Source organism: Oryza sativa, chromosome 4 (genome assembly GCF_034140825.1).
Source record: "Oryza sativa Japonica Group chromosome 4, ASM3414082v1".
In the NCBI taxonomy this organism is placed as follows: Eukaryota; Viridiplantae; Streptophyta; class Magnoliopsida; order Poales; family Poaceae; genus Oryza; species Oryza sativa.
Genome location: NC_089038.1, coordinates 951000 through 977031, shown reverse-complemented (window position 1 = coordinate 977031; position 26032 = coordinate 951000). Strand labels below are relative to the sequence as shown.

Sequence of the window (26032 nt, the reverse complement as noted above, 5' to 3'; positions counted from 1 at the left end):
GACGACGTACATCCCTTTTGCTTTATCTTTTGCTTTTTGCACTTTAATCAAGGAGGCGAAGCAAAGAATCCGACGATTAGCCAACTACTAACTCCAAATTATCTATAGCCAATTTAATAGTCGATTTATACAACAATTATTTACAATACTATTAATATGTGATCCCACCTGTCATAGAAGCATATATTATGTCTTGAAGTCCGTGCTACAGCTTCTACAGATCTGTAGCCCACTGCTTCTCTCTACTTTTTTATCTCTTTAAAATATATATGTTTATAGCTGGCTTACAGTCTGCTATTGTACCTCCTCTCAGATCTGAGATGCATTCATCCTCTCAGATGATGCATTCAGGTACAGCTTAGGACGTACATATAGCATATCGATTTGCGGCTTTGCAGCAAATGCAAAGCAAAGAAAAATACTAAAGCAAACATATCGATCGTACGCAAGGAATAATAGATCGACGAAGGCTTCTAGACGACAGTACGTTTTTACAAGGCTTCTGCTAGCTCTAGCCCAGAACATCGATCTATCGATCATATTGCATCCAGTTTGATCGTTTCAATTTATGCTCGCCCTCGCACCAACAATGGCTTAGCTAATCCCCATGTACTCGATCTCTGTCGGCAAACATCGTGATTAAGGTAAACTAGCTACATCATATCGTGCAGTTTAATTGCGCTCTCTCTCTCTCCCCCTATGTGTGTGTGTTGATGCATCAGGAGTGGGCTGGAGAAATCGATCCATCAGGCATCTATATATCATGGGTTAATTAATTACAGGGCTTGCTTCAACATATATATGTATTCTCTGCTGTCGATCCATTTCTAATTAAGGAGCGTTTAATCAACTGAAAGAAGATCGATTGAGATTATATGATCGATGAAGCTGCCCGCAATTCAACACTAATTGAAGAGAGCCGGGCTACGCAGATCAACTCAACATGCCACCAGCGAAGGAGGTAATTAAATCAGATCGGTGATATTGTTTTTATTTTTGAATGAAAGTTATTTCACGACCACGCACGTGAATTAAACAAGACACTTTACTGCTATTTTAGATTTCCAATTTGGACGCAATTTTTTGAAACACGCTTTCATTGTCATATTTGGCTTTAGAAGTGTTTTTTTTTCTAACATCTCATTTGCAAACAATCCTCTCGGAGCAAACTTCTTCTATTTGTGGAAGAAATAAATTGCAAAAAGGATAATTTTACCAACCTTAGAACATAACATGAGGTACCATATTTTATACTATAAATTTTGGCACATCAAGTATTATGTATCTCAATGTATAAAAGAAATAATTTTAGTGTAAACTTTTGATAATAACAAGTAATTGGTCAAGAACCGTAAAATTTCTCACACTCCACCTGTTCAAAATTCAATGCTATGTTTGGCTAGTTGCAGAGAGAAAAAATATTGTCGAAACTAGATTTCGGCAATAATAAAAGGGGGTGGCTATCAAGCTAGGAAAGTGTATGGGTTTGGAGACCAAGGATTTATACAGGTTCAGGCCTTCTTATAAAAGAAGTAATACCCTACTCCTGTCCGGGGATGAATCCGCCGAGTGTATTATTGATTGTATGATTTAGGGAAAATCAACCTCTGCCCCTAGAGGCGCCCGGACCCCCCTTATATATGGGAAGGAGTCCGGGTTACAAAAGATAATCAATATCCCTAACGGAATACACAGATATAGATTAAATACAGCCGTGACCGACTAAGTCTCAAGGTGTTTCCTTGTTGTACAAGTTAAGAAACAAACCCGAGATACAAATAAGATATTCCATACATATTCGGTATCCTATATCCAGCCCAAATAGTATCGCCGTGTAGATATGGGATATCCATAATCTCCACAGTAGCCCCCGAGACCTTTGCAGTCAACCATCGTAGCCTTCTCAAAGATAGCAATCCGAGTGCTTCAGATTATTCATGCCAAGGCCCACCGAGTAGCGAAGACGAAGACTGTAAAGGGCGAAAAGATAAAGAATATGGTGCATCGAATAGATGCACCTAATTAGGTGTAGCCCCCAACTATGTGATTAGTTAACAAACTAAACATATAGTTGAGAACAAAATAATAGCACTACCACGCATCAGATGGCAAAAGCATACGCGGCGCCTAAAGAGACATTCTAGCCGACTGCTTTTTAGCCATAACAAAAAGAGTCCGAGTGGTTTACACTCTAAAAGGTTCACGAATGAACACACTGGACAGGCATCCGAGTATAAAACTCTAAAGATCACCCACCAAGTATTATAAAAAATTATGGTAATGAATAAGTCTAATAGCCTAGGCTATGACTATTTACCATAATGAAAATAGGTATATAACATACCAAGGAAGTGACTATGATAAAAACAAGTCATTCCAGATTAACCCAGACAGCTTTTGTAGCCTAATAAAGCTAACAAAAAAGCGGTATAACACCTTTCTGTCGGGCACCTTTTAATTTGCATTGCAATAATTCCAAAGAATTATATGACCGCATAAAAAGGATTTTATCAGCATCGGGCAACACTATTGTGAGCATAATATTGCCAAAGCAAAATATGCCTAAGTCCCTAAGGAACACAATGGGCCACGCTGTTAAAAGTATTGGGCTGAAGTACTGTTCAGGCCTAGGCCCATTTGCACCTCCGATACCCTTAACAAGAAATCCGAGATCCAAGCGACGCTTCGTCTTCCCCGCCGGAACTCTCGCCATTTTCCCCACTCCTTGCTACAGTGCAGAACTGCGCCGGCGAACTAGGGTTCACCAATCCACCCAAATCCACCTTCAAAAAGTGATCAAATTCCTTCCCGTGATCCACCGCCTCAATTCCTCACCTCTCCCAAGCCATCCCTCGAATCAAATCAGCGCATTTGAGGAAACTCGATGGCGGAAGAGAGAGAAAGCTTCGAAAGCCAATGGGCGCCGTCTGACGTAACGGAAGAGAACCTGAAGGAGATGGTGGCGCACGGCGTTCTCCCTGCTAAGGAGATCATCGGGTGGCGGCCAGCGTACGGTGAGATTTTTCCGACCCCCGATACACACGAGATTGTGGTCTTCTCGCATTTCTTCTACGGCGGCTTCGCTCTTCCGACCTCGAAATTTTTCCGCGGGATCTTGAACTTCTATGGAATCAGCTTGCATCACCTAAACCCAAATTCCATAGTGCACATCGCCAATTTCGTCCATGTTTGTGAAGCCTTTTTGGGAATCAAGCCTCACTTTGCCCTGTTTCGCCGGATCTTCTTCCTCAAACCCCAACCAAACAAGAGTAAGCCATGTGTAGTCGGGGGGGCAGGATTCCAGCTGAGGGGAACTCTGAGCCAAAAGTATTTCTCTATGCCCTTCAAGACTTCAAACAAAGGATGGCATGCGAACTGGTTTTATGTTCAGAATCCTAAGCCTGCTCTTCCCGAATACTCTTGTCTTCCCCCGGTGTACCAAGATACTTGGAACTCTCTTCCAATCGGAGATGAAGCTGCCCAAGCCTTGGAATTGTTGGATCGCATGTTAAAACTCAAAGAACAAGGCTTGCAAGGAGAGCAGATCACTCGGCATTTCATTAAATGCCGACTGGCGCCAATTAAAGAAAGATCCCGTACAGCTTTTGAGTTTGACGGCAAGCACGATCCTAATCGCGAAGAACCAGACTCTCTGGATTTCAAAATCATGAAGGAGAGAATGTATAAAATCTTCTCAAATGCCATTGTCGTTAGCTACTCACACCAGCTGCCAGTTGTGCCATATAATGCATTCAATCCGCCTCCGCAGGTATGTATCTGAAATCATCAACTTACGACCAAAATAGTATCTTGTCTTCATGTTGAGTTAACTAACCATGGAGGCATCTCATTCAGGATTACGTATTGATGAAATCTGATCCCCCAATTGCTCAGCGCCGATCTCCTCGCCAGCACACCATTCAGGGAAGTGGAGGGCCGACAATCAGGTCAGACCCACAACCTCAAACCTCCAAACCGGCTGGTCAGACAGGTCCTCGCAAGAGAAAACTGGTGCTTAATGACGATGAGGGCGATGACAGCAACAAATCTGGGGACAAGGGCACGCCCAACAAACTCCCAAAGCATACCATGCCCAGGAAAAAACTGGCTGGCCGTCAAATGCCAAAGATTAGAACATCTTCCAGGTATAAACTTCTCGGTACCATCTTGTTTCGGCATGCTTCCCTTATAGAAATTATGCTGAGTATCGAAAGGACGCTTTGCAGGAAACCGTCCGACATAGATCCAACTGGAAAAGATCCTGATCCGGCTGTGACAGAGCCAAATTTATCCAAAGACACTGAGCCGTCTGCCGAAAACCAGCCGACTGCCGAAAGCCAGCCGGCTGGCGCCCATGCTTCGGATGACAAAGCCGATCCGAGTGACCAGCCGCCAACTGGAGACCAGTCGGCAACAGCTGAAACTGCAACAACACAAGAGCCCCCGACTGGAAACCAGTCGGATGTAGGTTCCGATGAAGAAATCCCGGAAGTTGAAGCGCAAACGACAACTTCCCAAGAACCAGAGGCTGGTAAGGACTCAATGATTGGGTCTCTAAATAAAGAACAAGGACCACCTCATGTTCAGCCAGGAACATCCTCAGGTAACACATCTTCTCAAGTGATGCCGATTTAAATAACTTAAGCTTACTCGTCTAATTGTCTTGGAAATACATCAGGAACAATAGGCGATGACGAAGAAATAATTCCTCGCATAAAGGCGGTTGATGACTCCCGTCCTCCTATCTTGCTCAAATGGTGGGACGAGAACTCGCAAGTTGCCGGCATCGTTATAAATCGTCAAAAAGAAGATGAGGAAGTGTGCCAGCTGAAGAAAGCACTTGGAGAAGCCACTCGCATTGTGAATGTAAATCTTCCGGGTGACTGCCTTTAATAACTTTGTTCTCTCTTTAGTAGAACTGAACCATGATCCATCATGCAGAGAATCCATCTTCGCAATGAGGCTAAGACTACAACTTTGGAAAAGCTGGTTCCTCATTTGGGAACTCTAGAAGCAGTTAGGGACCAGCTGCATGAGGCCAAGGAGTGCGCCAAAAAGACAGAGAAGGAGTTAAGGGACCGAATTGCCCAGCTCCAGGATTCAAACTTCGAGCTAAGTGGTTCATCAAAAGGTAATCATCCAGATCTGTTCCATTGATTTATGCTGTCATAATTGCATCCTCAAACACTTGGATTTCAAACAGCGCAAGCCACCAGAATGGCTCAGATGGAGAAACAGATTGAAGCCTTGAAAAAAGACAAAGCAGAGTTGGCTGCAGAAAGGGACTCAGCCTTGAAAGAAGTTGAAGGTACTGCCGGCTGATGATCTGAACTTTCCTCTTTTTAATGCAGTAGATTCTTATTATAAATGTGTTGTGTAGACCGTAAAATCAAGTCTCAAGCTCAATTGGATGTCCTGGTTGGTAAGATCAAGAGGCTTGAAGGAGCAAGAGATGAAGTCGCCAATGTCGCTGCACCACTCATCCAAGCTATGTTCCTCAATAACAGTGGTCCGAGTGCACTCGACGCAACCGAAATATTCGACAAGCTGAGTGTTGCTCCGGATGTATATTTCAAGAATATCAAGAAAGCTGGAAGTATGGGAGCTAGCATGGCCTTGGCGATGACAAAATCCTTGTACCCGAGAATTGAAGTTGACACCATTGATGGCTTTGCAAACGGGACAAGTGAAGAAGCTGCTCTTGATCTTATCAGCAGTGCACAAAATGCGGCTGACAAAATTGCAAGTGATGTCGTAGAGCAATTCCGCAACAACGACCTCCAACCGAGTAACAATGACTCTGATGATGAAATGACTGATTCTGACTGATCATGAATGTAATGCATGGAGGCTCAATTTGTACAATACTGGTGTATTTATGCTGTGCTTGATGATTCTTGCCAAGTTTTTGATTTCTTAAAAGTTTTTGTTAAGCTTTGTTGAGCCTAAAACCCAAAGAAGCTATTAAAAAACTTTCAGTCCTCGCAAACTGAGTAGAAAAACCAAACAAGGCAATGATAAACCAAGTAAGCAAACTGAATTGATAAAAAATCACACTCCATTATTATGATGATAGCCCCCGACTGACAGCGGCAAGAAGAAAACTTGATGTTGACAGTCAAGATAGGGAAATACAATGATAAGCTTAAGCATAGAAACGATGAAGATGTTCGATGTTCCAAGAGTTGTCGACAAGAGTACCGTCTTCGCGCTTGAGTCGATAAGAACCTGGCCGGGTGACTTCAGAGATAATAAATGGCCCTTCCCATAGAGGAGATAACTTGTGCCGATCTCGTGTAGTTTGAATTTTCCTCAAAACCAGATCACCGACTAAAAAGGCACGAGATCGAACATTGCGATTATGATAGCGCCGCAACCCTTGTAAATATCGAGCCGACCGAATCAAAGCTGCTTCGCGGACTTCTTCCAATCGGTGCAAGTCATCCACTCGGTCCTCTTCGTAGCGATCTTCACGGAAATTTCGAAAGCGCAAAGACTCGAATTCAACTTCACTTGGCAACATTGCTTCTGCCCCATAGACAAGGAAAAAAGGTGACTGGCCTGTGGCCCGACTGGGTGTAGTTCGCAAAGACCAAAGTACCGATGGCAGCTGTTGTACCCATTTGCCGGCATAGGGTTTTAGCCGGTCAAAGACACGCGCTTTAATCCCTTGAAGTATCATGCCATTAGCTCGCTCCACCTGTCCATTGCTCATGGGGTGTGCCACTGAGGCGTAGCAAATCTTAATTCCAAAGTCCTCACAAAAGTCTTTAAAAACTCCGCCAGTGAATTGTGTGCCATTATCAGTGATTATCCGATTGGGCACTCCAAATCTATGCACAATGTTGATGAAGAAGTCTCGAGCATTATCTGCTGTGATTGTGACAACCGGTTTAGCTTCAATCCACTTGGAGAATTTGTCAATGGCCACAAAGAGATGCGTGTAACCGCCGACTGCCTTTTTAAACGGGCCAACCATGTCAAGCCCCCAAACCGCAAACGGCCAAGACAGCGGGATAGTCTGCAACTCTTGAGCTGGTAGATGAATTTGTCTGGCGAAAAATTGGCAACCTTCGCACGTGCGCACAATCTTGTCGGCGTCGGACACTGCAGTAGGCCAGAAAAAACCCTGCCGGTAAGCTTTGCCGACAATGGTGCGTGCAGCGGCATGGTTTCCGCAAATCCCAGAATGTATATCTTTCAGCAATTGTCTCCCTTCCTCTAAAGATACGCAGCGTTGCAGAATTCCTGAAGGGCTTTTCTTGTATAGCTCAGATTCATGCATAACATAAAGTTTGCTCCGCCTTGAAATCCGCTCGGCTTCATCTTTATCTTGAGGGAGTTCTTGAGAAATTAAAAATCGTATGAAGGGCTCTCGCCAGTCGGCTTCAACCATAGCCACGTCATGAGTGTCCGCATCTTGAATAGTATCTTTATGAGGTACGGTCGGTGTGTAAAGGTGTTCGACGAAAACATCTGAGGGCGCCGTCTCGCGCTAGGATCCAAAATTGGCAAGTCTGTCGGCGGCTTCATTGTTGTGTCGAAGAACGTGACTGAGCTCGAGTCCATCGAACTTGTCTTCCAATTTGCGCACCTCTTGTCGATATGCCATCATATTGTCGTCAAGGCAGGACCACTCTTTCATAACTTGGTTGACAACCAGCTGTGAATCACCTCGAACTATTAGACGCTTTATCCCTAGGGAAATTGCAATCCGTAGTCCATGAAGGAGGGCCTCATACTCGGCGACATTGTGGGACGCCGAAAAATGTATCCAAAGTACATAGCTTAATCTTTCTCCAGTTGGGGAAATCAAAACCACTCCTGCTCCGGTGCCCGAAAGTCGTTTGGATCCGTCAAAATGCATGGTCCAATGCTCCATGTTCTCCGCGGGGGTATCCTCCTGGCACTCGGTCCATTCGGCGACAAAATCAGCTAACGCTTGGGACTTGATTGAAATTCGGGGCTTGAATGATATGTCCAAAGACATCAACTCCAAAGCCCACTTAGCAATACGTCCGTTCGCTTCGCGGTTGTGCAGTATATCACCGAGTGGAAATGATGTGACCACCGTTACCGAGTGACCTTGAAAGTAGTGAGATAGCTTCCTGGTAGTAATTAGAATACCATATAACAGCTTTTGAACCTGAGGGTACCTCGTTTTGGAGTCGGCTAGGACCTCGCTGACAAAGTAAATCGGTCGCTGGACTTTCTGGACATGGCCTTCTTCCTCGCGCTCAACGACCAAGACTGTGCTCACAACCTGGGAGGTGGCTGATACGTACAGTAACAACGGCTCCTGCGGGTGTGGTGAGGCTAAGACTGGCGGCTCGGTGAGGAGTTTTTTGAAATCTTCGAAGGCCTTCTGTGCTTCGGGTCCCCACCGGAAGCTATCTGTTTTCTTCAGCAGCTTAAAGAAGGGCATCCCCCGCTCGCCAAGTCGTGAAACAAATCGGCTGAGCGCCGCCATGCATCCAGTCAGCTTCTGAACATCTTTCTGGGTACTTGGCGGTTTCATGTTGAGGATAGCAGTAACTTTCTCCGGGTTGGCTTGGATGCCCCTATGAGACACCATAAAGCCAAGCAGCTTCCCTGACGGTACTCCGAAGGTGCACTTTTCAGGGTTCAATTTCATCCTGAAAGCACGGATGCTCGCAAAGGTTTCTTCTAGATCCGAGATCAAATCATCCTTTTGCTTGGTCTTGACGACTACATCATCCACATAGGCTTCAACGTTGCGGCCGATCTGCGTTGAGAAGCATCTTTGGATCATACGTTGATAAGTTGCTCCTGCGTTTTTTAGTCCGAACGGCATGGTGACGTAGCAGTATGCCCCAAAAGGCGTGATGAATGAAGTCTTCAAGCAGTCGGATTCCTTCAGTTGGATCTGATGATACCCCGAGTAGCAGTCCAAAAAACTGAGAAGCTCACAGCCGGCGGTTGAGTCAACTACCTGGTCAATGCGAGGCAACCCAAAAGGATCTTTGGGGCAAGACTTGTTGAGGTCGGTATAATCAACACACATGCGCCATTGCCCTGTTTTCTTCCGAACTAGAACCGGGTTCGCCAGCCAATCGGGATGAAGAACTTCTTTGATGAAGCCTGCTGCTAACAGCTTGGTTAATTCCTCCTTGATTGCGTCCTTCCTGTCTTGTGCGAATCGGCGGAGTCGTTGTTTGATCGGCTTGGCATCTTCTTTGACATGTAAGGAGTGCTCAATCACCTCTCTAGGAATACCGGGCATATCCGATGGTTTCCACGCAAAGATATCTTTATTATTCTGAAGAAAGGTGATGAGCGCGCTTTCCTATTTACAATCTAACTCGGCCCCTATTACAGCAGTTTTAGTAGAGTCAGAGGGATCTAGGGGAATCTTCTTAGTCTTGGCTTCGCTTTCTCCACTTTTTGAAGTCTTGGTGGCAGGTATTTCTCCTTCGCTCGCCGTGGCCGCAGCCAGTCGGATGTCCTCTCGGGCAGACGCCATCTCGCGAGTTTGGGCCATGTCGCAACTCTCCTTGTCGCATGTGACGGCTTGCTTGATGTCGCTCCGTAGGGATAGCACTCCTCGGGGACCAGGCATCTTCATCATCATGTAAGTGTAGTGCGGGACGGCCATGAACTTGGCTAACGCCGGGCGTCCGAGTATGGCATGGTAAGCTGTCTCGAAATCGGCGACTTCGAAGCTGATATTCTCTGTGCGAAAGTTTTCCCGAGTACCAAAAGTGACCGGGAGGGTGATCTGGCCGAGTGGAGTTGCGGATAATCCTGGAATTACTCCGTGAAAAGGCGCATTGCTTGGTTTCAGCTCGGAGCGAGGAATCTGCATATCATCCAAGGTCTTGGCGAAAAGGATGTTGAGTGCGCTGCCACCGTCAATGAGGGTTCTGCGAAGCTTGACATTACGGACCACTGGGTCTAGTACCAGGGGGTACCGCCCCGGGTGGACCGGTGATGCTGAGGCTTGGATGACGGTAGTCATGAGATCGGAAGTGGGGGACTCGGCTGCCAGTCGGCGTGTGGACGCTTTCGGAGTTAACTGGGACCGAAGCCGCGATCATGGTCTTCGTCTGGTTCAAGATGTTGACGACGTGGTCGGAACGATTTAGCTCGCTTTGGTTGAGGAGGGTGTCGAGAAGGGTGATCGCGGCAACCGCATTCTGTTGAGGGGTGCGGAAAACCGGTGTCCCTTCGACGTCTTGTTGTCCAATGAGATCACGCGCTCGGCGCCCTGCTTCCAAAGCTCGCTGACGTCGATCTTCAGCCTCCTTGGCGATCCGCTCACGGTCCTGCTGCTCACGCCGTAGCCGTTCTTGTTCTTGTGCTTGATGCTCCTCCTCCAGTCGGCGACGTTCTTCGGTCTCCCGGGCTTGGCGTTGCTCCTCCGTCTCGTTATTGGCCATGAAAACGCCAAAGTAGAGAGGGGTGTAGTTGTCATCTAGGCTTCCGTCGAAGTCGTCGAGATCCGGGTCGTGGTAGCGAGAGCTAAACTCATCGTACTCCACGATGTCGGTGGGGCGCGAGTCGACGGTGGGAGAGCTGTAATGGTCATCTAGCTGATCCGTCGAAACCGTGCCGAGTGGTTGGAGGATGACGCCGACTTCCCTGAAGCTAGGCGAAATCGGTGTTGAAACCGACTTCCGCCTAGGCCTACGGGATGAAGACGCTGTCGCGGTGGAGACGGCCGCTAAATCGTCGGGGAGCTTCATCAGGACTGGTGGGTAAGCCCCATCATCTTGATCTGGTGTCGTTGGAGAAGATGCGATCTCAGCCGAGTGGTTTGAAGCCGACTCGATTGAGATGGTCTTGAAGTAGGTTTCAGCCGCGTTTGGGAATCCAAACGGGACTGAGATCCGGTTCTCTCCCGACTGGTCCGATTCCGAGTCAAAGAGAGAAATCTTGCCGAAGTTGTCGGTGACGAAGTCGAGGCTGCCGAACCGAAACGTCTGCCCGGGTGGGAAGACGAGGTCGTCGATGCCGGAGAAAGGACCCATTGCACTGATCGGCGAAAAGCTTGACGCCTCCCCTACCTGGCGCGCTAACTGTCGAAACTAGATTTCGGCAATAATAAAAGGGGGTGGCTATCAAGCTAGGAAAGTGTATGGGTTTGGAGACCAAGGATTTATACAGGTTCAGGCCTTCTTATAAAAGAAGTAATACCCTACTCCTGTCCGGGGATGAATCCGCCGAGTGTATTATTGATTGTATGATTTAGGGAAAATCAACCTCTGCCCCTAGAGGCGCCCGGACCCCCCTTATATATGGGAAGGAGTCCGGGTTACAAAAGATAATCAATATCCCTAACGGAATACACAGATATAGATTAAATACAGCCGTGACCGACTAAGTCTCAAGGTGTTTCCTTGTTGTACAAGTTAAGAAACAAACCCGAGATACAAATAAGATATTCCATACATATTCGGTATCCTATATCCAGCCCAAATAGTATCGCCGTGTAGATATGGGATATCCATAATCTCCACAAATATATATAGTGTAATTAATAACTTTATTCGTAACATTATATATATGCCGGTTTGCACTCTACCTTTTTGTGGTCTATTACACTTTATTCTATTGTAATTAATAAATACACCACCGAGAAAACTGGGCGTTTCTTTAGAATTTTATTTGTGATAAAAGATTTTAGTGTGTTTGTTTAGCTATGTGTCGAAACTAGATTTCGGCAATAATAAAAGGGGGTGGCTATCAAGCTGGAAAAGTGTATGGGTTTGAAGACAAAGGATTTATACAGGTTCAGGCCTTCTTATTCAAGAAGTAATACCCTACTCCTGTCCGGGGATGAATCCGCCGAGTGTGTTATTGATTGTATGATTTAGAGAAAATCAACATATGCCCCTAGAGGCACCCGGACCCCCCTTATATATGGGAAGGAGTCCGTGTTACAAAAGACAATCTATATCCCTAACGGAATATGTAGATACAGATAAAATACAGTCGTAACCGACTAAGTCTCAAGGTGTTTCCTTGATGTACAAGTTGAGAAACAAACCCGAGATACAAATAAGATATTCTATCTATATTCGGTATCCTATATTCAGTCCAAATATCATCGCCGTGTAGATATGGGATATCCATAATCTCCACAGTAGCCCCCGAGACCTTTGCAGTCAACCATCATAGCCTTCTCAAAGATAATAATCTGAGTGCTTCAAACTTTTTATGCCAAGGCCTGCCGAGTGGCGAAGACGAAGACTGTAAAGGGCGAAAAGATAAAGAATATGGTGCATCGAATAGATGCACCTAATTAGGTGTAGCCCCCAACTATGTGATTAGTTAACAAACTAAACATATAGTTGAGAATAAAATAATAGCACATTCATGCATCATACGACAAAAGCATACGCGGCGCCTAAAGAGGCATTCTTGCCGACTGCTTTTTAGCCATAATAAAAGGAATCCGAGTGGTTAACACTCAAAAAGGTTCACGAATGAACACACTTGACAGGCATCCGAATAAAAACTCTAAAGATTACCCACCAAGTATTATATAAATTATGGTAACGAATAAGTCTAATAGCCTAGGCTATGACTATTCACCATAATGAAAACAGGCATATAACATACCAAGGAAAGGACTATGGTAAAAACAAGTCATTCCAAGTTAACCCAGACAGCTTTTGTAGCCTAAAAAAGCTTACAAAAACAGCATAACGCCTTTCTGTCGGGCACCTTTTAATTTGCATCGCAATAATTCCAAAGAATTATATGACCGCGTAAAAGGATTCTATCAGCATCGGGCAACACTATTGTGCGCATAAATTGCCAAAGCAAAAATGCCTAAGTCCCTAAGGAACACAATGGGCCACGCTGTCAAATGTATTGGGCTGAGGTACTGTTCAGGCCTAAGCCCATTTGCACCTCCAATACCCTTAACAAAAAATCCCGTGATCCAAGCGTCACTTCGTCTTCCCCGCCGGAACTCTCGCCATTTTGCCCACTCCCTGCTACAGTACAGAGCTGCGCCGGCAAACTAGGGTTCACCAATCCACTCGAATCCACCTTCGAAAAGTTCATCAAAATCCTTCCCGTGCTCCACCGCCTCAATCCCTCACCTCTCCCTAGCCATCCCTCGAATCAAATCAGCGCATTCGAGTAAAATCGATGGCGGAAGAGAAAGAAAGCTTTGAAGGCCAATGGGCGCCATCCGACGTGACGGAGGAGAACCTGAAGGAGATGGTGGCGCACGGCGTTCTCCCTGCCAAGGAGATCATCGGGTGGCGGCCAGCGTGCGGTGAGGCTTTTCCGTCCCCCGATACACACGAGGTTGTAGTTTTCTCCCATTTCTTCTATGGCGGCTTTGCTCTTCCGACCTCGAAATTTTTCCGCGGGATATTAAACTTCTATGAAATCAGCTTGCATCACCTAAACCCAAATTCCATAGTCCACATCGCCAATTTCGTCCATGTTTGTGAAGCCTTCTTGGGAATTAAACCCCACTTCGCTCTGTTCCGCCGAATCTTTTTTCTTAAGCCCCAGCCGAACAAGAGTAAGCCGTGTGTAGTCGGAGGGGCAGGATTTCAGCTGAGGGGGACGCTGAGCCAGAAGTATTTCTCCATGCCCTTCAAGACCTCAAACAAAGGATGGCATGCAAACTGGTTTTATGTTCAGAATCCTGAGCCTGCTCTTCCCGAGTACTCTTGTCTTCCTCCAGTGTATCAAGATACTTGGAACTCTCTTCCAATCGGGGATGAAGCTGCCCAAGCCTTGAAGTTGATGGATCGCATGCTAAAACTCAAAGAACAAGGCTTACAGGGAGAGCAGATTACTCGGCATTTCATCAAATGCCGGTTGGCACCAATTAAAGAAAGATCCCGTACAGCATTCGAGTTTGACGGCAAGCATGACCCCAATCGTGAAGAACCAGACTCTCTGGATTTTAAAATCATGAAGGAGAGAATGTATAAAATCTTCTCAAATGCTATTGTCGTCAGCTACTCACATCAGCTGCCAGTTGTGCCATATAACGCATTCAATCCGCCTCCGCAGGTATGCATCTGAAATCCTCAACCCATGATCAAAACATAATCTTATCTTCATGTTGAGTTAACTAACCGTGGAGGCATCTTATTCAGGAATATGTATTGATGAAATCTGATCCCCCAATCACTCAGCGCCGGTCTCCTCGCCAGCACACCGTTCAGGGAAGTGGAGGGCCAACAATCAGACCAGATCCACAACCTCAAACCTCCAATCCGACTGGACAGACAGGTTTTCGCAAGAGAAAACTGGTGCTCGACAACGATGAAGGCGACGACAACAAATCTGGGGACAAGGGCTCGCCTAATAAACTCCCAAAGCGTACCATGCCCAAGAAAAAACTGGCTGGCCGTCAAATGCCAAAGATTAGAACATCTTCCAGGTATAAACCTCTCGGTACCATCTCCCTTTGACATGCTTCTCTCACAGAAATTACGCTGAATATCGAAAGGACACTTTGCAGGAAACCATCCGACATAGATCCAACTGGAAAAGATCCTGATCCGGCTGCGACAGAGCCAAATTTATCCAAAGATGCTGAGCCGACTGCCGAAAGCCAGCCGACTGCCGAAAGCCAGCCAACTGCCGAAAGCCAGCCGACTGGCGCCCATGCTTCGGATGACAAGGCCAATCCGAGTGACCAGCCGCCGACTGGAAACCAGTCGGCAGCAACTGAAACTGCAACAACCCAAGAGCCCCCGACTGGAAACCAGTCGGATGTAGGTCTAAATCAAGAGATTCCTGAAGCTGAAGCGCAGGCGACAACTTCTCAAGGACCAGAGGCTGGTAATGACTCGGTGATTGGGTCTCCGGATAAAGAGCAAGGATCACCTCACGCTCAGCTAGGCACATCCTCAGGTAACTCATCTTTTCAAGTGATGCCGTTCTGAATAACTCCAGCTTGTTCGTCTAATGTCTTGGGAATACATCAGGTCCATTAGGCGGCGACGAAGAAGAAATTCTCCGCATAAAGGCTGCTAATGACTCTCGTCCTCCTATCTTACTCAAATGGTGGGACGAGAACTCTCAAGTTTCCGGCATCGTCATAAATCGCCAAAAAGAAGATGAGGAAGTGTGCCAGCTGAAGAAAGCACTTGGAGAAGCTACTCGCATTGTGAATGTAAGTCTTCCGGGTGACTGCCTTTGATAACTTTGTTCTCTCGTTAGCAAAACTAATCCATGAACCACCGTGCAGAGAATCCATCTTCGCAATGAGGCCAAGACCACAACCTTAGAAAAGTTGGTTCCTCATTTGGGAACTCTTGAAGCCGTTAGGGGCCAGCTACACGAGGCCAAGGAGCATGCCAAGAAAACGGAGAAAGAGTTAAGGGACCGAATCGCTCAACTCCAGGATTCAAACTACGAGCTGAGTGGTTCATCAAAAGGTAATCTCTAGATCTGTCCCATTGATTCAGGCCGTCATAACCGTATCCTCAACCATTTGGATTTCAAACAGCGCAAGCCGCCAGGATGGCTCAAATGGAGAAGCAAATTGAAGCCCTGGAGAGAGACAAGGTAGAACTGGCTGCGCAAAGGGACTCGGCCTTAAAGGAAGTTGAAGGTGCTGCCGGCTGACGATCTGAACTTATCTCTTTTTAATGCAACAAATTCTTATCATAAATGTGTTTTGCAGACCGCAAAATCAAATCCCAAGCTCAATTCGACGTCCTGGTTGGTAAGATCAAGAGGCTTGAAGGAGCAAGAGATGAAGTCGCCAATGTCGCTACACCACTCGTCCAAGCCATGTTCCTCAATAACAGTGGTCCGAGTGCACTCGACGCAACCGAAATCTTTGACAAGCTGAGAGTTGCTCCGGATGTGTATTTCAAGAACATCAAGAAAGCTGGGAGTATGGGAGCTAGTATGGCATTAGCGATGACCAAATCCTTGTACCCGAGGATTGAAATTGACTCCATTGATGGCTTTGCAGACGGGACAAGCGAAGAAGCAGCTCTTGATCTTATCAGTAATGCTCAAAATGCGGCTGACAAGATTGCAAGTGACGTTGTAGATCAATTCCGCAACAACGACCTTCAGCCGAGCAACAATAACTCTGACGATGAAAGAACTGATTCTGACTGAGTATGAATGTAACAAATGGAGGCTTAATTTGTACAATACTGGTGTATTTATGCTGTGCTTGATAGTTCTAGCCAAGTCTTTGATTTCTTAAATGCTTTTATCGAGCTTTGTTGAGCCTAAAACCCAAAGAAGCTATTAAAAACTTTCAGTCCTCGCAGACTAAGTAGAAAAAACCAAACAAGGCAATGATAGACCAAGTAAGCAAATTAAATTGATAAAAAATCACACTCCATTATTATGATGATAGCCCCCGACTGACAACGTCAAGAAGAAAACTTGATGTTGATAGTCAAGATAGGGAAGTACAATGATAAGCTTAAGCGTAGAAACGACGAAGATGTTCAATGTTCCAAGAATTGTCGACGATAGTACCGTCTTCGCGCTTGAGTCGATAAGAACCTGGTCGGGTGACTTCAGAGATGATAAATGGCCCTTCCCATAGAGGAGATAACTTGTGCCGATCTCGTGTAGTTTGAATTTTCCTCAAAACCAGGTCACCGACTAAAAAAGCACGGGATCGAACATTGCGATTATGATAATGCCGCAACCCTTGTAAGTATCGAGCCGACCGAATTAAAGCTGCCTCGCGGACTTCTTCCAATCGGTGCAAATCATCCACTCGGTCTTCTTCGTAGCGTTCTTCACGGAAATTTCGAAAGCGCAAAGACTCGAATTCAACTTCACTCGGCAACATTGCTTCTGCCCCATAGACAAGGAAGAAAGGTGACTGGCCTGTGGCCCGACTGGGTGTAGTTCGCAAAGACCAAAGTACTGATGGCAGCTGTGTCACCCATTTGCCGGCATAGGGTTTTAGCCGGTCAAAAACACGCGCTTTAATCCCTTGAAGTATCATGCCATTGGCTCGCTCCACCTGTCCATTGCTCATGGGGTGTGCCACTGAGGCATAGCAAATCTTAATTCCAAAGTCCTCACAAAAGTCTTTAAAAACTCCGCCAGTGAATTGTGTGCCATTATCAGTGATGATCCGATTGGGCACTCCAAATCTATGTACAATGTTGATGAAGAAGTCTCGAGCGTTATTTGCTGTTATTGTGGCAACCGGTTTAGCTTCAATCCACTTGGAAAATTTATCAATGGCCACAAAGAGATGCGTGTAACCGCCGACTGCCTTTTTAAACGAGCAAACCATGTCGAGCCCCCAAACCGCAAACGGCCAAGACAGCGGGATGGTCTGCAACTCTTGAGCTGGTAGATGAATTTGTCTGGCGAAAAATTGGCAACCTTCGCATGTGCGCACAATTTTGTCGGCGTCGGACACTGCAGTAGGCCAGAAAAAACCCTGCCGGTAAGCTTTGCCGACAATGGTGCGTGCAGCAGCATGGTTTCCGCATATCCCAGAATGTATGTCTTTCAGCAATTGTCTCCCTTCCTCTAAAGATACGCAGCGTTGCAGAATTCCTGAAGGGCTTTTCTTGTATAACTCAGCTTCATGCATAACATAAAGTTTGCTCCGCCTTGAAATCCGCTCGGCTTCATCTTTGTCTTGGGGGAGTTCTTGAGAAGTCAAAAATCGTATGAGGGGCTCTCGCCAGTCGGCTTCAACCATAGCTACGTCATGAGTGCCCGCGACTTGAGTAGTATCTTTGGGAGGTACTGTCGGCGTGTAAAGGTGTTCGACGAAAACATCAGAGGGCACCACCTCGCGCTTGGATCCAAAGTTGGCAAGTCTGTCAGCGGCTTCATTGTTGTGTCGAAGAACATGACTGAGCTCGAGTCCATCGAACTTGTCTTCTAATTTGCGTACCTCCTGTCGATATGCCATCATGTTGTCGTCAAGGCAGGACCACTCTTTCATAACTTGGTTGACAACCAACTGTGAATCGCCTCGAACTATTAGACGCTTTATCCCTAGGGAAATTGCAATCCGGAGCCCATGAAGGAGGGCCTCATACTCGGCGACGTTGTGGGACGCCGAAAAATGTATCCAAAGTACATAGCTTAATCTTTCTCCAGTTGGTGAAATTAGAACCACTCCTGCTCCAGTGCCCGAAAGTCTTTTTGACCCGTCAAAATGCATGGTCCAGTGCTCCATCTTCTCCGCGGGGGTATCCTCCTGGCACTCGGTCCATTCGGCGACAAAATCAGCTAACGCTTGGGACTTGATTGAAATTCGGGGCTTGAATGATATGTCCAAAGACATCAACTCCAAAGCCCACTTTGCAATCCGTCCGTTTGCTTCGCGGTTGTGCAGTATATCACCGAGTGGAAATGATGTGACCACCGTTACCGAGTGACCTTGAAAGTAGTGAGATAGCTTCCTGGTAGTGATTAAAATACCATATAACAGCTTCTGAACCTGAGGGTACCTCATTTTGGAGTCGGCTAGGACCTCGCTGACAAAGTAAATCGGTCGCTGGACTTTCTGGACATGGCCTTCTTCCTCGCGCTCAACGACCAAGACTGTGCTCACAACCTGGGAGGTGGCTGCTACATACAGCAACAACGGCTCCTGCGGGTGTGGTGAGGCTAAGACTAGCGGCTCGGTGAGGAGTTTCTTGAAATCTTCGAAGGCCTTCTGTGCTTCGGGTCCCCACTGGAAATCATCTGTTTTCTTCAGTAGCTTAAAGAAGGGCATCCCCCGCTCGCCAAGTCTTGAAACAAATCGGCTGAGCGCCGCCATGCATCCAGTCAGCTTCTGAACATCTTTCTGGGTACTTGGCGGTTTCATGTTGAGGATAGCGGTAACTTTCTCCGGGTTGGCTTGGATGCCCCTATGAGACACCATAAAACCAAGCAGTTTCCCTGACGGTACTCCAAAGGTGCACTTTTCAGGGTTTAATTTCATCCTGAAAGCGCGGATGCTCGCGAAGGTTTCTTCTAGATCCGAGATCAAATCATCCTTTTGCTTGGTCTTGACGACTACGTCATCCACATAGGCTTCAACGTTGCGACCGATCTGCGTTGAGAAGCATCTCTGGATCATACGTTGATAAGTTGCTCCTGCCTTTTTTAGTCCGAACGGCATGGTGACGTAGCAGTATGCTCCAAAGGGCGTGATGAATGAAGTTTTCAAACAGTCGGATTCCTTCAGTCGGATCTGATGATACCCCGAATAGCAGTCCAAAAAACTGAGAAGCTCACAGCCGGCGGTCGAGTCGACTACCTGGTCAATGCGAGGCAACCCAAAAGGATCCTTAGGGCAAGATTTGTTGAGGTCAGTATAATCAACACACATGCGCCATTGCCCCGTTTTCTTCCGAACTAGAACCGGGTTTGCCAGCCAGTCGGGATGAAGGACTTCTTTGATGAAGCCTGCTGCTAACAGCTTGGTTAATTCCTCCTTGATCGCGTCCTTCCTGTCTTGTGCGAATCGGCGGAGTCGTTGTTTGATAGGCTTGGCATCTTCTTTGACATGTAAGGAGTGCTCAATCACCTCTCTAGGAATACCGGGCATATCAGATGGTTTCCAAGCAAATATATCTTTATTGTTCTGAAGAAAGGTGATGAGCGCGCTTTCCTATTTACAATCTAACTCGGCGCCTATTACAGCAGTTTTAGTAGGATCAGAAGGATCTAGGGGAATCTTCTTAGTCTTGGCCTCGCTTTCTGCACTTTTTGAAGTCTTGGTAGCTGGCACTTCTCCTTCGCTCGCCGTGGCTGCAGCCAGTCGGATATCCTCTCGGGCAGACGCCATCTCGCGGGTTTGGGCCATGTCGCAACTCTCCTTGTCGCATGTGACGGCTTGCTTGATGTCGCTCCGTAGGGATAGAACTCCTCGGGGACCAGGCATCTTCATCATCATGTAAGTGTAGTGCGGGACGGCCATGAACTTGGCTAACGCCGGGCGTCCGAGTATGGCATGGTATGCAGTCTCGAAATCGGCGACTTCAAAGCTGATATTCTCTGTGCGGAAGTTTTCCCGAGTGCCAAAAGTGACCGGGAGGGTGATCTGGCCGAGTGGAGTTGCGGATAGTCCTGGGATTACTCCGTGAAAAGGCGCATTGCTTGGTTTTAGCTCGGAGCGAGGAATCTGCATATCATCCAAGGTCTTGGCGAAGAGGATATTGAGTGCACTGCCACCATCGATGAGGGTTCTGCGAAGCTTGACATTACGGACCACTGGATCTAGTACCAGGGGGTACCGCCCCGGGTGGACCACTCGGTCAGGATGATCCGAGCGGTCAAACTTGATTGCAATCTCTGACCATCGAAGATATTGGGGCGTGTCGGGCTGAACAGCATTGATCTCCCGTTCGGTCAACTTTTGCTTCCTTTTAGACTCATAAGCCAGGGGGCCACCGAAGATATGGTTAAGCTCCTTGCGGTGGTCTTGAAATCCTGCCGGGGTGTCGCCGTCGTCCTTCTTCCTCGACGTGCTTTGTTCTTCGTCGGGGTTCTTCCGCGTAGTCTTAGTGTATTGATCCGCGAATTGCTTGTAGACGAAACAATCTTTGGCCACGTGGTTGGAGTTAGGATGGTGCGGGCGTTGGGAGTTCATGATCTTGTCGAACGTGTTGACGCGCGAACGCTGTCGAGAAGAGTGACTGGCGGTTGCAACAAGTTCCGCAGGCTTACGCTTGCGGTCTTTATGATTGTTACTTCCACCTCCTCCCGAAGCCGGCGTATCCTTTTTTGGCTTCCAACTGGGACCCGACTGTTTTGATGCGGTGACGGCGTCTTCAGCTTTAGCGTACTCGTTGGCTTTTTCAAACATAAGCTTGACTGTCCTGGGTGGCTTACGCCCGAACTTGCCGACCAATTCTTCGTGGCGAATCCCTTTGGTGAATGCGGCGATGATAACGTCGTCGGTGATATCGGAGATCTTGTTACGTTGTTCAGAAAATCGCCGGATGTAATCTCGAAGGGATTCTCCGGACTTCTGAATAACGTTGTAGAGGTCGTATTGTGTGCCGGGACGCTCGAAGGTGCCTTGGAAGTTGGCGATGAAGTGGTCGCGTAATTCAGCCCAAGATCCAATTGTACCACGGGGCAATCCATGGAGCCAAGATCGGGCGGAATCCGCTAAAGCCACTGGTAAATAGTTCGCCATGGCCTTGCTGTCTCCTCCTGCTGCGCGGATTGCGAGACCGTAGACGGTAAGCCACGATTCTGGGTTAGTGGTACCGTCGTACTTCTCTATTCCAGTCGGCTTGAAGCCGGCTGGCCAATCCACTCGACGCAGGTCGTCGGTGAAGGCTGCTACTCCGTCAAGGTCGTCGTCGTGGCGGTCCGGCGAGTGATGATAGCCTCGAGCTGCATTGGCTCGCTCCACCTGTCCATTGCTCATGGGGTGTGCCACTGAGGCATAGCAAATCTTAATTCCAAAGTCCTCACAAAAGTCTTTAAAAACTCCGCCAGTGAATTGTGTGCCATTATCCGTGATGATCCGATTGGGCACTCCAAATCTATGTACAATGTTGATGAAGAAGTCTCGAGCGTTATCTGCTGTTATTGTGGCAACCGGTTTAGCTTCAATCCACTTGGAAAATTTATCAATGGCCACAAAGAGATGCGTGTAACCGCCGACTGCCTTTTTAAACGGGCCAACCATGTCGAGCCCCCAAACCGCAAACGGCCAAGACAGCGGGATGGTCTGCAACTCTTGAGCTGGTAGATGAATTTGTCTGGCGAAAAATTGGCAACCTTCGCATGTGCGCACAATCTTGTCGGCGTCGGACACTGCAGTAGGCCAGAAAAAACCTGCCGGTAAGCTTTGCCGACAATGGTGCGTGCAGCAGCATGGTTTCCGCATATCCCGGAATGTATGTCGTTCAACAATTGTCTCCCTTCCTCTAAAGATACGCAGCGTTGCAGAATTCCTGAAGGGCTTTTCTTGTATAACTCAGCTTCATGCATAACATAAAGTTTGCTCCGCCTTGAAATCCGCTCGGCTTCATCTTTGTCTTGGGGGAGTTCTTGAGAAGTCAAAAATCGTATGAGGGGCTCTCGCCAGTCGGCTTCAACCATAGCTACGTCATGAGTGCCCGCGACTTGAGTAGTATCTTTGGGAGGTACTGTCGGCGTATAAAGGTGTTCGACGAAAACATCAGAGGGCGCCACCTCGCGCTTGGATCCAAAGTTGGCAAGTCTGTCAGCGGCTTCATTGTTGTGTCGAAGAACGTGACTGAGCTCGAGTCCATCGAACTTGTCTTCCAATTTGCGTACCTCTTGTCGATATGCCATCATATTGTCGTCAAGGCAGGACCACTCTTTCATAACCTGGTTGACAACCAACTGTGAATCACCTCGAACTATTAGACGCTTTATCCCTAGGGAAATTGCAATCCGCAGTCCGTGAAGGAGGGCCTCATACTCGGCGACGTTGTGGGATGCCGAAAAATGTATCCAAAGCACATAACTTAATCTTTCTCCAGTTGGGGAAATCAAAACCACTCCTGCTCCAGTGCCCGAAAGTCTTTTTGACCTGTCAAAATGCATGGTCCAGTGCTCCATCTTCTCCGCGGGGGTATCCTCCTGGCACTCGGTCCATTCGGCGACAAAATCAGCTAACGCTTGGGACTTGATTGAAATTCGGGGCTTGAATGATATGTCCAAAGACATCAACTCCAAAGCCCATTTTGCAATCCGTCCGTTTGCTTCGCGGTTGTGCAGTATATCACCGAGTGGAAATGATGTGACCACCGTTACCGAGTGACCTTGAAAGTAGTGAGATAGCTTCCTGGTAGTGATTAGAATACCATATAACAGCTTCTGAACCTGAGGGTACCTCGTTTTGGAGTCGGCTAGGACTTCGCTGACAAAGTAAATCGGTCGCTGGACTTTCTGGACATGGCCTTCTTCCTCGCGCTCAACGACCAAGACTGAGCTCACAACCTGGGAGGTGGCTGATACATACAGCAACAACGGCTCCTGCGGATGTGGTGAAGCTAGGACTGGTGGTTCGGTGAGGAGTTTCTTGAAATCTTCGAAGGCCTTCTGTGCTTCGGGTCCCCACTGGAAATCATCTGTTTTCTTCAGTAGCTTAAAGAAGGGCATCCCCCGCTCGCCAAGTCTTGAAACAAATCGGCTGAGCGCCGCCATGCATCCAGTCAGCTTCTGAACATCTTTCTGGGTACTTGGCGGTTTCATGTTGAGGATAGCGGTAACTTTCTCCGGGTTGGCTTGGATGCCCCTATGAGACACCATAAAACCAAGCAGCTTCCCTGACGGTACTCCAAAGGTGCACTTTTCAGGGTTTAATTTCATCCTGAAAGCGCGGATGCTCGCGAAGGTTTCTTCTAGATCCGAGATCAAATCATCCTTTTGCTTGGTCTTGACGACTACGTCATCCACATAGGCTTCAACGTTGCGACCGATCTGCGTTGAGAAGCATCTCTGGATCATACGTTGATAAGTTGCTCCTGCGTTTTTTAGTCCGAACGGCATGGTGACGTAGCAGTATGCTCCAAAGGGCGTGATGAATGAAGTTTTCAAACAGTCGGATTCCTTCAGTCGGATCTGATGATACCCCGAATAGCAGTCCAAAAAACTGAGAAGCTCACAGCCGGCGGTCGAGTCGACTACCTGGTCAATGCGAGGCAACCCAAAAGGATCCTTAGGGCAAGATTTGTTGAGGTCAGTATAATCAACACACATGCGCCATTGCCCCGTTTTCTTCCGAACTAGAACCGGGTTTGCCAGCCAGTCGGGATGAAGGACTTCTTTGATGAAGCCTGCTGCTAACAGCTTGGTTAATTCCTCCTTGATCGCGTCCTTCCTGTCTTGTGCGAATCGGCGGAGTCGTTGTTTGATAGGCTTGGCATCTTCTTTGACATGTAAGGAGTGCTCAATCACCTCTCTAGGAATACCGGGCATATCAGATGGTTTCCAAGCAAATATATCTTTATTGTTCTGAAGAAAGGTGATGAGCGCGCTTTCCTATTTACAATCTAACTCGGCGCCTATTACAGCAGTTTTAGTAGGATCAGAAGGATCTAGGGGAATCTTCTTAGTCTTGGCCTCGCTTTCTGCACTTTTTGAAGTCTTGGTAGCTGGCACTTCTCCTTCGCTCGCCGTGGCTGCAGCCAGTCGGATATCCTCTCGGGCAGACGCCATCTCGCGGGTTTGGGCCATGTCGCAACTCTCCTTGTCGCATGTGACGGCTTGCTTGATGTCGCTCCGTAGGGATAGAACTCCTCGGGGACCAGGCATCTTCATCATCATGTAAGTGTAGTGCGGGACGGCCATGAACTTGGCTAACGCCGGGCGTCCGAGTATGGCATGGTATGCAGTCTCGAAATCGGCGACTTCAAAGCTGATATTCTCTGTGCGGAAGTTTTCCCGAGTGCCAAAAGTGACCGGGAGGGTGATCTGGCCGAGTGGAGTTGCGGATAGTCCTGGGATTACTCCGTGAAAAGGCGCATTGCTTGGTTTTAGCTCGGAGCGAGGAATCTGCATATCATCCAAGGTCTTGGCGAAGAGGATATTGAGTGCACTGCCACCATCGATGAGGGTTCTGCGAAGCTTGACATTACGGACCACTGGATCTAGTACCAGGGGGTACCGCCCCGGGTGGACCACTCGGTCAGGATGATCCGAGCGGTCAAACTTGATTGCAATCTCTGACCATCGAAGATATTGGGGCGTGTCGGGCTGAACAGCATTGATCTCCCGTTCGGTCAACTTTTGCTTCCTTTTAGACTCATAAGCCAGGGGGCCACCGAAGATATGGTTAAGCTCCTTGCGGTGGTCTTGAAATCCTGCCGGGGTGTCGCCGTCGTCCTTCTTCCTCGACGTGCTTTGTTCTTCGTCGGGGTTCTTCCGCGTAGTCTTAGTGTATTGATCCGCGAATTGCTTGTAGACGAAACAATCTTTGGCCACGTGGTTGGAGTTAGGATGGTGCGGGCGTTGGGAGTTCATGATCTTGTCGAACGTGTTGACGCGCGAACGCTGTCGAGAAGAGTGACTGGCGGTTGCAACAAGTTCCGCAGGCTTACGCTTGCGGTCTTTATGATTGTTACTTCCACCTCCTCCCGAAGCCGGCGTATCCTTTTTTGGCTTCCAACTGGGACCCGACTGTTTTGATGCGGTGACGGCGTCTTCAGCTTTAGCGTACTCGTTGGCTTTTTCAAACATAAGCTTGACTGTCCTGGGTGGCTTACGCCCGAACTTGCCGACCAATTCTTCGTGGCGAATCCCTTTGGTGAATGCGGCGATGATAACGTCGTCGGTGATATCGGAGATCTTGTTACGTAGTTCAGAAAATCGCCGGATGTAATCTCGAAGGGATTCTCCGGACTTCTGAATAACGTTGTAGAGGTCGTATTGTGTGCCGGGACGCTCGAAGGTGCCTTGGAAGTTGGCGATGAAGTGGTCGCGTAATTCAGCCCAAGATCCAATTGTACCACGGGGCAATCCATGGAGCCAAGATCGGGCGGAATCCGCTAAAGCCACTGGTAAATAGTTCGCCATGGCCTTGCTGTCTCCTCCTGCTGCGCGGATTGCGAGACCGTAGACGGTAAGCCACGATTCTGGGTTAGTGGTACCGTCGTACTTCTCTATTCCAGTCGGCTTGAAGCCGGCTGGCCAATCCACTCGACGCAGGTCGTCGGTGAAGGCTGCTACTCCGTCAAGGTCGTCGTCGTGGCGGTCCGGCGAGTGATGATAGCCTCGAGCTGCTCGGCGCTGTATGATTGTGTCGCGAAGATCGATGGGGCGGCGACGAGGTGGTGAGCGAGGTCGTTCCACTCGGCACTCTCTATGATGATCGGGAGGCGAGTGAACGGACCGCTCGTCGTGACCCCTGCTCCTGCGATTGGATCCTGCGCCGGTGATGCTGAGGCTTGGATGACGGTAGTCATGAGATCAGAAGTGGGGGACTCGGCTGCCAGTCGGCGTGTGGACGCTTTCGGAGTTAACTGGGACCGAAGCCGCAATCATGGTCTTCGTCTGGTTCAAGATGTTGACAACGTGATCAGATTGATTGAGCTCGTTTTCCCTGAGGAGGGTGTCGAGGAGGGTGATCGCGGCAACCGCATTCTGTTGGGGGGTG

General features: G+C 47.9%; 2 protein-coding genes across 5 annotated transcripts in view; both read left to right on the top strand.

Annotated features, from left to right (window-relative positions):
• The first annotated feature begins 403 nt into the window (after window positions 1-403).
• Window positions 404-26032, top strand: part of LOC107279837 (uncharacterized) — a 31302-nt gene continuing 5673 nt past the window's right edge. Inside the window, exons 1-8 of one of the 4 annotated variants that reach the window (XM_066309654.1) lie at window positions 404-644; window positions 783-3769; window positions 3856-4145; window positions 4227-4603; window positions 4679-4866; window positions 4942-5131; window positions 5204-5308; window positions 5381-5937. In XM_066309654.1, coding sequence (XP_066165751.1) covers window positions 2885-3769; window positions 3856-4145; window positions 4227-4603; window positions 4679-4866; window positions 4942-5131; window positions 5204-5308; window positions 5381-5829 — 2484 coding nt within the window. In that variant the 5' untranslated portion in view covers window positions 404-644; window positions 783-2884 and the 3' untranslated portion in view covers window positions 5830-5937. Of the gene's footprint in view, window positions 645-782; window positions 3770-3855; window positions 4604-4678; window positions 4867-4941; window positions 5132-5203; window positions 5309-5380; window positions 5939-26032 lie in introns of those variants that run through there. The other 3 variants (XM_066309655.1, XM_066309653.1, XM_066309652.1) reach the window with 3 other exon arrangements.
• LOC136355992 (uncharacterized) lies at window positions 7255-16122 on the top strand. The gene is made up of 6 exons (XM_066309311.1): window positions 7255-14380; window positions 14462-14856; window positions 14931-15118; window positions 15194-15383; window positions 15455-15559; window positions 15632-16122. Exons 1-6 carry the CDS (start codon window positions 14106-14108, stop codon window positions 16078-16080), a joined length of 1602 nt encoding a protein of 533 aa, XP_066165408.1. The 5' UTR covers window positions 7255-14105; the 3' UTR covers window positions 16081-16122.